Consider the following 10,845-nt stretch of genomic DNA (forward strand, 5'->3'; position numbering starts at 1 on the left):
TAGGCATTTGTGTATTTGTGTATTTGGACTGTATTTGAGTTTATTTATTTATTTTACTTGCCCTTTGGCTAACCCCACAATACACTTTAGTGACCACAAAAAACAAAGACATTTTTAGTTCATCAATTTCTTTTTTTCTTTTGAGATAAATGGGATCCACTGAAAATGTTGTATGGTTGAGTTCTCTTGTAAGCAAGAAAAAATCTAGCAAAGTTAAAACTCTTTTTTCTTCTTTTTTTAATTTTTTTTGTTTTTCTTGCAGAAATTATTAGTACATATTTATTCCATTAGTTATTGATTTTCCCATTTTTTGTTTTATGAGGATGAATCTTTTTCCTTTTTTTTCTTGTAATTATTAATACTTCCATTAGTTAAACAAAAACTACGTTTGATTTTTGCCATTTTTGTTTTATGTATAATGATGAATCTTTTTCTCTGTACGATGTGATAGTTAATTATTTTCTAATGTATTTTTGTATACATAATGACAGTAGAAGATAATACAAAGAAGGAAGAATCTTTGCACTATACAACAATTGACAAACATCATAATTAAGAACAGTATAATATAAGTTTCTTTGTCCATCAAGTAAAATGGATAAAACCAAGTATCATAGTAATGTAAGGTTTTACTCTTGTGACATAAAACCTAACTATGTTACGTTGGAAAATTACGTATGTACGTTATCTTAATAGTAAATTTGAATAACACTTATTAAAATTGATGTATATGGTCGTTCGTTGTAGTGAAAGGGCTGCGTAGTGGATAAGTTGGAATATCAAAGATCTTTAATATATAATATAAACATTTGAAGAGGTTAGGAAACAAATAAGGTACGTATTACGTAACGTAGCCCGTGACCATCCTGAGAATATCCACGTACGCAGGAGACGAGAACTCAGAGATATCACTGCAAAATATGCAGTAACCGCTTGGCTCAAACTACTCAGCTACTCACACTTCATCTTTTCCTCCTCCTTAAGAAACTTCCCTTCGTAATCTTTTTCTTTCTTTTTTTGGTAAGTCTTAGGTATCATAAAAATTTAAATCTTCTTGGCAAGCAATGAAAGATGAATATTGAATCCTATATAATATACTTACCATAGATGATAAATCCATACGAACTATCTGGTATATATATACATACTTCCTCTGTTCTATTTTGTACAAAACATTAAAACACACAAAGATTTAGGAATAACAAATGTTTTCTCATTTATAAAAATTTAGCAAATAGAAATTGCATAGACAAATGAGAAAACCATCCAAAATGAAACAAATAATTTTTTGATCTTATGACATCTAACAAAATAGAACAGTGGGAGTAATTGAATAGATCTATAACTTGTTAATGGAGTTTTCTAAAAGATCTTGTCTTCAACTACACATTCAATATCAGATTCTCCATCTTCATGATATATCGGTTGCATAGTGAACCATTCTTCGCTCTGGGTAGAAGACAATCTTCTTAGCTCAAACTCCCTATTTAGTGATAGACTTGGTGGCCTTGGTATGATTTGCACAGTTGAAGGACTCCTAATGTAATAATCAGTCAGAGGTGAACTCACATTATGAACAGAATTGTTCTTGAAAGTGTGAGACTTAAAGTCTTTCTCATCGAAGATTCTGGACAAGACCTTTAGCTTTCTCCACAAGGAACTTCCGGATTCATCACATAGTGTATGCCTATGCTCTTTCAAGAAAAGGACAACGAAGACGAGTAGTGCCAAGAATGAAGCAGTTCCTGCTATAAGAAACAGACCCCATAAGCTACTGAGGCTGAGACTGTTGGATGTAAGATCGGTCTTTGGATCAGGACAATCATTCTTCTTCCCAAACCATCTGTTCTCGATTTCTTTCATTTCAGCTCCTTGAGTCACATTTAAGATAGCCTTTGAGATATCTCCTGTCAAAGGTGAATTCTTGGGGAATGCCTACACATTCATAATGTTAAATTAACATAACATCCGAATAAATGAGTATTTTGTAGAGTAAGTTGTAAATGTTACTTACAAAGCCAAAACCAGCAGTCTTAAAAGTAGGTTCAACCATGGCATACTTGGAGCAAGATTGAGAAATAATAGCATTAAGGTAAGCCACTTCGTCGAACACTGCTGCGATACCTTTTGACTTCCCCTTGGAAAAAAGTGTTAAGGCTTCGTCCGCAGCATAATAAGGCTTTAGCTGATTTATATGAAATCCCAAATCTAATAGAATATCTTTAACGAATGTACCGCCTTGGTACCCTACATAATCCCCATTTTTGATCAGATCGTTCACCGTTGTGGCCGCTGGATGGAAACGTTGTACCGTCAAGAAAGAGGTAAGATTAGCTGCGTAGCTCTGAGTGAGAACAAACATCACAAAGCACCACACAACCATCACAAACCTTGCTAAATTGCTCACAACCTTTTCACCTATATATATACAACACACACATGCACGCACAAGTTCATTTTATCATTAGAATCTTGTGGTAAAATGATTGGTGTGTAAGAACTTAAATATAATTATATAATTATTTAGATTCAAGAATGGTGTAAGAACTTACGGTTGGCGAAAACCATGGTGGAGAAGGAGAACCAACAACTAGTACCAATCTGGTGGTCAGGTGGTCCACGAAAGTCCGTGTTGATTCTATGTTCGAACAACCATACAACAAAACCAATGAGGACGAGAAAACAACCAGTGGTGACCCATAAGCCTAAGCTCCAAGGTTCAAGAAACACCCATGTGTTCTTGTTATCATTGTCTCTCACAGGAACCATCATAGATACTCCAGACTCTGTGTACGGTAACGTGAAGTCAACATACAAAGACCTGTTTGCTGTGATGGTTAGATCTCCAACAACTGCATCCCATTTCTGTTCCATATCATAAATAGTATGTTAAAAAAATTACATCTAAAAAGATATTAGGGAATGGTTTAGCCAACTCATTACTTGTATTAATTATGTGAATGTTTCGAATTATTTGTAAGAAGAAAAAAAAGAACTAACCTTGTTATATACTTGGTAGACCAAACTAGTGTACTCATGTGGAGAATCTAAACTGACGTATTCAGGAATGACCGAATATGACAACTTCTTAAGAGCAGCTTCAAAGATGTCTATGGCGTAACCCTTTGCAGTTGTTTTGTTAGTGATAGGATCTCTGATAATCTCCACAAAATTAAGGAAGCCTCTCTTCACTGGAAGGCCCACTATAAGTTTCTTCCCTGGAATCTCCCATCCCTTAGGATCAATATTTGACTTCCCTGGCCATATCACCGGCCCTAACTTTGCTTTGTTTGAATCGGCATTCACAAGTCCATTGCTCGGCGTCCAAAATCCGAGTACCCTTTCTTCGTTTCCGACAAAGTTGATGATCTCAAACTTTGGTGACTCGAGCTGTCCGTTAGTGAGATTAAAATCTCCAGCTAAACCCTTGAAACTTACTTCCCATAGAGCCTTTTGAAGACTTGGACCGTACGGAGAGACCCCTACGTTCCCCAAACCTGTCATGTACTTTGACGTGGCGCTCCCATTATCATAACATGAGCTGTTAAGATTGGTTCTCTCCACAGCCATGGCCAAGGCCGTGATTGAATCATACGCCCATAATGCAAAAATGTTTAGTTCATCCCTCGGGTTCTCCTTCTTGAACGATCTTTTCCATCTCAAACCGAAATCTTCAAGCTCTTTTGATTTGGGGACATGGCTCTTCACACCTAACACGCCCTCTATAGTCTTTAAGCTATGACCATGGTCGATATGTCTCATCATATGTGTCATTTCGTTGGTTATTAACCATACATACCCTTCCTCCATCATCCCGATCTCTCTAGCTTTTTTAAAAATCCGGAAAGCTAGACTTGATTCCATGTGGACAACGAATACTCTCGTTTGCCTCTTCATGAGCTTTAAAAGTTCTTCTTGTATCAGATCATCAGTAGCTTCCGGAGGAATTGCACTTTTGTTGACTTCAACGTTTTGTAAAGCGTCAGACAAGAAGGGCATGAATGCTTCACCTAACTCGTTGTCCACAGTAATGGCAACAACGCTTCTCCAGCCGAAGGATTTGACAATGTCGGCAATGGCTTTGACCTGGGATGAGTCATTGACAGTGGCTCGGACGAAGTAAGGGCTTCTGATGGATGTCAAAAGAGGGCTTGTTGCTGAGAATGTGATGGTCGGTACTTGAGTTTTGTTGGCCAGTCTGATCATAAACTCTGCTTGCGTAGAACTTTTTGGTCCGATGATAGCGTTCACTTGCTCGTTCTTGATTAGGTCCAAGGCTGCTTGCACCACAAGCAAACACATATAAACGAAGAAAGGTTAATACAACTTTTACGATGATTGAAATATTTTCATAGATTACCGATTCAGAAGAGATAATTATTCTAACTTTCTAATAACTATCGAGGACATTAATTCACATAAAGAGTTAAAATATTGAATGTAGAGTATATGATATGTCACCATCACCAATGGTATTTAACCATTCATCTAAAATCTCATGACTTAAATAAAATTAATGAGACTAATAGTAATCGTCACCACGACTTTCTAGAAATAAGGTAGTTGACTATGTATCAAGAGATTGCTCTTACCATAAATAGACATTAGACGAGATTTCTCTTACCATAATCATTACACCAGATCATATGAAGCCAATTTCACATTCGGTAAAGATAGTAACCAGCTAAATCATGTCTAGCCGTAACTCTAAATTCCTACGTAATATGTTTCGTTCCTAACTAATGATTAATGAATCTGAATGGTTTCTTACCTATATTGGAAAAGCAAGACATAAAGAAGCAATAAACTAATAATTCGTATAATGATCCTTTACGTGCATGCTTAATGTAGTGAAGATGCAAAAGACAGAAAAGTAACAAACCTGCAGCTGAAGCCTGAACCGTATCTTCCATGGAATCTCTGACATGAAGAGTAATTCTTGTGCGGTAACTAGGATGATCCTCGTAAAAATCGGACAATGACATGTTCATTGAAGTGAGGCAGATCTTGGAAAATGTTGTATTGAGATCAAGAACTACTCCTACTTTGATTATTGTTTGGTTTTGTCCTAAACCAACTTCCATCGACAAAAAAACCGAAACGAGCAGGAAAAAGTAATTCAGAAAGGTGTTGTTAGTTTTTCTAGGGTTAATCATCAGTGTCGTCCAAAGATTGAGGAGACAGACTTTATGATATCGTTAACTTCCCTTTTTCCAATTATATATATACAAAGGAATTAGGATCGGTATGAAAGAGTCTTAAAATCTATGAAAAGACTTTGAAATTAAGCTATACCCAAAATTTGGTTCCTCAAAGAAAGTGACATAATATAATAATCAAACAGTGTTGACTGTGAAGACAATAAGTGGTGTGTAAGTGTAGATATGAGTCTTTGCAGATGACTTGTCTTTGCAATACAAAACTACAAAATTTCCGTAACTTCTCGACTACAATATAAGTTTTTTTAATTTATATAGAGGTTAAATATATATAGATAAGATAAAAATGAACAAATATATAACTATAAGGTTAAAATGAAGCAGTATTGCTCAGTTAGAATTTATTTTTTCTAGTTTTTTTTTTGTTTTGTTCTTGAAAAATCTGGTTGCTGTCCAAAATTTTAACTTACTTTTGTTTTGTTTGGATTCATGATAATTTATTAATAAAACGTAGATTCTACAAAATAAAATAAATATATGGCCTTCCCTTATTTTAAGATGGTTGAAAATATTTCAAAAGTGCTGACTCATTCTTACATTCTTAATTAATACTTGAGATCTTGACCATTTCCGTTATGAAAACTCCGTCTTGACTCTTGAAGCTTCACAAATTATTTTTATTACGACTAACCCGCGTAACGTTTAAACTGATATTGATTTGACTCGAATTTTAACCCGATTTGCTTTGAACTAACCTTTGACCCGACCAGAATTTTGTTTTTAGAAGAAAATAAAAAAAAAAGAGTAAACAGAGAAAAGAGTCGATGGCTTTTCCGGTAGCTTTCTCCGGACATAAAGGAACAGCATGTTAAAATTGGGAAAAAAAAAAAAAAAAAAACACGAGACACCAAACAAGAGCTCATGCCGGACATACACGTGAAGTCGTGAACAACTAATGCATGGTTTGGAATGGATGCAAATACAACTTCTTGTTATTTGGATTTAGTAACATGCCACCTTGGATTTAGTAAGCGATATCATTTGGATGTGATGTGATTAATCAAATTTATGAATAGTAATGCGATGCTATATATGCGCCATGCAGATGCAGTGTCTCTTTACCAATAAGGAAGTTTTTGTACGGACCGAACATACACTAGCTAGGCTGATGATCAGTCAATCCCACCAGTGGTCATTTTTCTTTTAAAACAAAATTTAGGGGACTTTAGGCTTTTACGTGCTTTGTTTAGTTTTTACATGTTTATAGCTCTTGAGTTTTTGAGGGTTTCATACTCGAAAACCGACCTTGTGGTTCCATATTCTAGAACTCCATGTTGTTTCATTTATACTTTTAGAAGTTTTTGCAGTGGTAAGGTTAAAAACCACAACTCTTGTAATCAAGTATAGAAGTATATCTGTTTTATGAGAAAACAAAAGTCAAGTCTTTTCTTCAAATATTGAGTTGGCGCTGTCGAAAGATCTATTATATATATACTTACTATAAACATAAATAACTTTTTTATAAATAAAAGAATAGTAATTAAGTTTCATGGAAGATTATACAGCCAGCCTAGACTATCTAAAACTTGTTATGGAGTCTTCTAAGTTTCTCTCTATTTTTCAACTCTACATTCAATACTAGTTGCCTCATCTTCATGATGTATAGTTTGCGTAATGAAGCCTTCTTCGCTTGGGGTAAAAGACATTCTTCTTAGCTCAAACTCCCTGTTTTGTGATGAACTTTCTGGCCTCGGTGCGATTTGCACAGCTGATGGGCTCTGAGTGTAGTGTGTCGACATAGGTGAGCTCACATTATGAACGGCACTGTTCTTGAAAGTATGAGACTTAAAGTCTTTCTCATTGAGGATTCTGAATAAAGACGTTAGCTTTCGACAAACCGAATCTTCGGAATCATCATATATTGTATGCCTATTTTCGTACAAGAAAATGGCCACAAAAATTAGTAGTGCCAAGAATGAAGCAATGCCTGCTATTAGAAACAGACCCCAAAAGCTATTGAGGCCGAGACTGTTTGACGAAAGTTCGGTCTTTGGATCAAGACAATCATTATGTTTCATGAACCATTTGTTCTCTATGTGTTGCATTTCAGCTCCTTGGGTCACGTTTAAGATAGCCTTTGAGACATCTCCTGTGAAAGGTGAGTTCTTGGGGAATGCCTACACGTTGATCATGGAAACAAGCAATGAAAACATCAGGAAACTTGCACTAATGTGTTTCTTTCTTCCTTCCTGTTTTCTAAAAGTAAATTCAAAAGAGAAAAAACAGAACTTACAAAGCCAAAACCAGCAGTCTTATATGTAGGTTCAACCATGACATATTTGGAGCAGTTTTGAGAAAGGATAGCTCTCAGGTATGGAATTTCGTCGAAAACAGCTGCAATACTGCGGTTGGACAATAACGCGTTGCAGTCTTCGGATGAACCAAAAGCCACAAGCCGAGATTCATCGAATCCCTCCTTTAGTAGAATATCTTTAACGAAAGCCCCGTGTTGATACCCTACATAGTCCCCATTCCTTTTGAGATCGTTCACATTTGTGACCGTTGGTTGGAAACGTTGTACCGTCAAGAAAGAGGTGAGATTTGCTGTGTAGCTCTGAGTGAGCACAAGCACCACAAAGCACCACACAACCACCACAAACCTTGCTAAGTTGCTCACTACCTTCTCACCTATATACACAACCACAAATAACCTTCATCATTAGAATCCTTAATTCTTGTTTTAAAAAATTAAGATAAATAAGTTGATACATTTTGTTTTTGATAAATTATATAAACAAACGTAACATAGACTAATTTACCGAAAATTAACATTTATCATTAATAAAAAAAACTTACGGTGGGCAAAAACCATGGTGGAGAAGGAGAACCAAAAGCTAGTACCGATCTGGTGGTGAGGCGGTCCACGGAAGTCTGTGTTGACTCTATGTTCGAACAACCAGACAACAAAACCAATGAGGACGAAGAAACAACCAGTGGTGAGCCATAAGTCTAAGCTCCAAGGTTTGAGGAACACCCATGTGTTCTTGTTCTTATTGTCTCTCACAGGCACCATCATAGATACTCCAGACTCTGTGTACGGTAACGTGAAGTCAACACGCGTGGATCTATGCGCTGTGATGGTTACATCTCCAACAAACGCATCCAAAGTCTGCGTCATTTCATATAATATGTTAGAGAATTTTGTTATTTATTTATTTAAATAGCGCTTTTTCTATTAGCATGCATGCAAATTGCATGAAATTTTTTATTTTTGTTGAAGTAAAGAAATATAGGAAGAATAAAAAGGAACTAACCCCGTTGTAGACTTTGTCGACCAAGTCATTGTAGTCATCATCTGTAGACTCGCAACGGTAGTATTGTGGAATGACTGAATATGGCAACTTCTTAAGAGCAGCTTCAAAGATGTCTATGGCGTAACCTTTTGCGGTTGTTATGTTAGTGATAGGATCTTTGGTTACCTCCACAAAATTAAAGAAGCCTTTCTTTACTGGAACGCCCACTTTAATCTTCTTCTCGTTTGTTGGAATCTCCCATCCTCTAGGAACAACCGTCGACTTCCCTGGCCATATCACTGGCCCGAACGACCTTGTTTTGTCTGAATTAGCATTCACAAGTCCATTGCTCGACGTCCAAAATCCGAGTACCCTTTCTTCGTTTCCGACAAAGTTGATGATCTCAAACTTTGGTGACTCGAGCTGCCCGTTTATGAGATTAAACTCTCCTGCTAAACCCTTGAAACGTACTTCCGAGAGAGCCTTTAGAAGACTTGGACCGTAGGGAGAGACTCTTACGTTCCCCAAATCTGTCATGTTCTTTGACGAGACCCTCCCATTATCATGCAACGAGATATCAAATTTGGCTTTCTCTACGGCCATGGCCAGTGCAGTGATTGAATCATACGCCCACAATGCAAAAGCGCTTGGATCATCTCTCAACGTTGGTTTCTCCTTCTCGAACCTTCTTTTCCATCTCAAACGGAAATCTTGAAGCTCTTTCGATTTAGGGACATGGCTCCTCACACCTAAAACGCCCTCTACAGTACTTAAGCTATGGTCGATGTGTTTCATTCTATGCGTGATTCCATTGGTCATTAACCATACATACCCTTCTTGCATCATCCCGATCTCTCTAGCTTTCTGAAAAATCCGCAAAGCTAGACGTGAGTCCGTGTGGACAAGGAAAACCCTAGTTTGCCTCGTCATGAGTTTATAAAGTTCCACCAGAATCTGGTCATCGTTAGCCTCCGGGGAGATGGCACTTCTGTGGACTTTCACGTCTTGTAAAGCGTCAGACAAGTAAGGCATGATTCCTTCACCTAACTCGTTGTCCACAGTAATGGCAACGAGCCTTCTCCATCCGAAGGATTCAAAAATGGATGCAATGGCTTTGACCTGGGATGAGTCATTGACAGTCGCTCGGACGAAGTAAGGGCTCTTGATGGATGTTAAAAGAGGGCTTGATGCAGAGAATGTGATGGTCGGTACACGAGTTTTGTTGGCGAGTCTGATCATAAACTGTGCTTGCATAGAGTTTCTTGGTCCGATGATGGCACTCACTTGCTCGTTCCGGATTAGGTCCAAAGCTGCTTGTAGCACAAGCAAACACCAAGAAAAGAAGAAAATATTATAATACCATTACTTAAGACTTTATGATCATTACTGAGATAATATAAATTAATTTACATATGTGTTAAAAAAATCCATGTCAAAAGGCATGTTACCAATATTGTTTTAGTAGTCGATCGTCTTATTATATTTGAATTCTTGAATCAAAATATGCTAAAACTAGACTAATAGTAATAGGGATTTGTGCGACCTTTACCGTTGTCACAAGACTTTCTAGAAAATAAAGAAAATGATGAAGAGATTGCTAGGATCAGAAGTCATTTGGATTTTTATTAGTCTAGAATCTAGAAGATAAATAATTGTCACCAAAGACTTTTAGCAAATACCACATAATTAGAAGACACTTTTGCGTATAATACTGACCAAAAAATATTGTTCAAATTTATTTGAAAACATGAACCAGCTGATATATTTCATTCGACTGCAACTAAAGAATAATAAAGCCTAATGATCCGTAACATGTAGTGAAGAAGCAAGAGACAGAAAAGTAACAAACCTGCAGCTGAAGCCTGAACAGTATCTCTCATGGAATCTCTGACGTGAAACACAAGTCTTGTTTGGTAATTAGGATGCTCTTTGTAGAAATCGGACAATGACATGTTCATAGAAGTGAGGCAGATCTTGGAAAACGTTGTTTCGAGATCAAGAACTACTCCTACTTTGATCTCTCTTGTTTGTTTTTGCCCTAAACCAACCTCCATCGACAAAAAAACCCAAAGGAACAAGAAAAGGTATCTCAAAAAGGTGTTATTAGGTTTTGTAGGGTTCATCATTATTATACAAAGATAGAGGGAGAGAGACCATTAATGTGATTCTCTAACTTCACTTTCTCTGTTATATATATACAGATGAATAAAAAAAAGAGTCGGTTTGAAGAAGTCTTGAAAGACTTTGAAATGCTTACCAAAACTGGTTCTAAAATCTCAAGGAAAGAGTCGTAAAATAAGAAACAATTAGTGTTGACTGCAAAAAAAAAAAAACAATATAAAAATGGTTTGAAACAGTCAGATGAGAAAAATAGATAAAATAAGAAATTTTAA

The 10,845-nt window shown here is 36.5% G+C and overlaps 2 protein-coding genes across 2 annotated transcripts; both read right to left on the bottom strand.

Annotated features, from left to right (window-relative positions):
* Positions 1–1,362: 1,362 nt before the first annotated feature.
* Positions 1,363–5,084, bottom strand: LOC17888848 (glutamate receptor 2.9). The gene is made up of 5 exons (XM_023784602.1): positions 4,883–5,084; positions 3,001–4,280; positions 2,553–2,865; positions 2,015–2,418; positions 1,363–1,935 (listed from the first exon to the last, which is right to left on the bottom strand). The coding sequence occupies exons 1-5, from the start codon at positions 5,082–5,084 to the stop codon at positions 1,363–1,365; spliced, it is 2,772 nt and encodes a 923-aa protein (XP_023640370.1).
* Positions 5,085–6,735: 1,651 nt separating this feature from the next.
* LOC17890008 (glutamate receptor 2.8) lies at positions 6,736–10,578 on the bottom strand. Its single transcript, XM_006293573.2, has 5 exons — positions 10,302–10,578; positions 8,474–9,762; positions 8,016–8,328; positions 7,453–7,847; positions 6,736–7,336 (listed from the first exon to the last, which is right to left on the bottom strand). The coding sequence occupies exons 1-5, from the start codon at positions 10,576–10,578 to the stop codon at positions 6,773–6,775; spliced, it is 2,838 nt and encodes a 945-aa protein (XP_006293635.2). The 3' UTR covers positions 6,736–6,772.
* Between the last annotated feature and the right edge of the window lie 267 nt (positions 10,579–10,845).

Source organism: Capsella rubella, unplaced genomic scaffold (genome assembly GCF_000375325.1).
Source record: "Capsella rubella cultivar Monte Gargano unplaced genomic scaffold, Caprub1_0 scaffold_4, whole genome shotgun sequence".
NCBI lineage: Eukaryota > Viridiplantae > Streptophyta > Magnoliopsida > Brassicales > Brassicaceae > Capsella > Capsella rubella.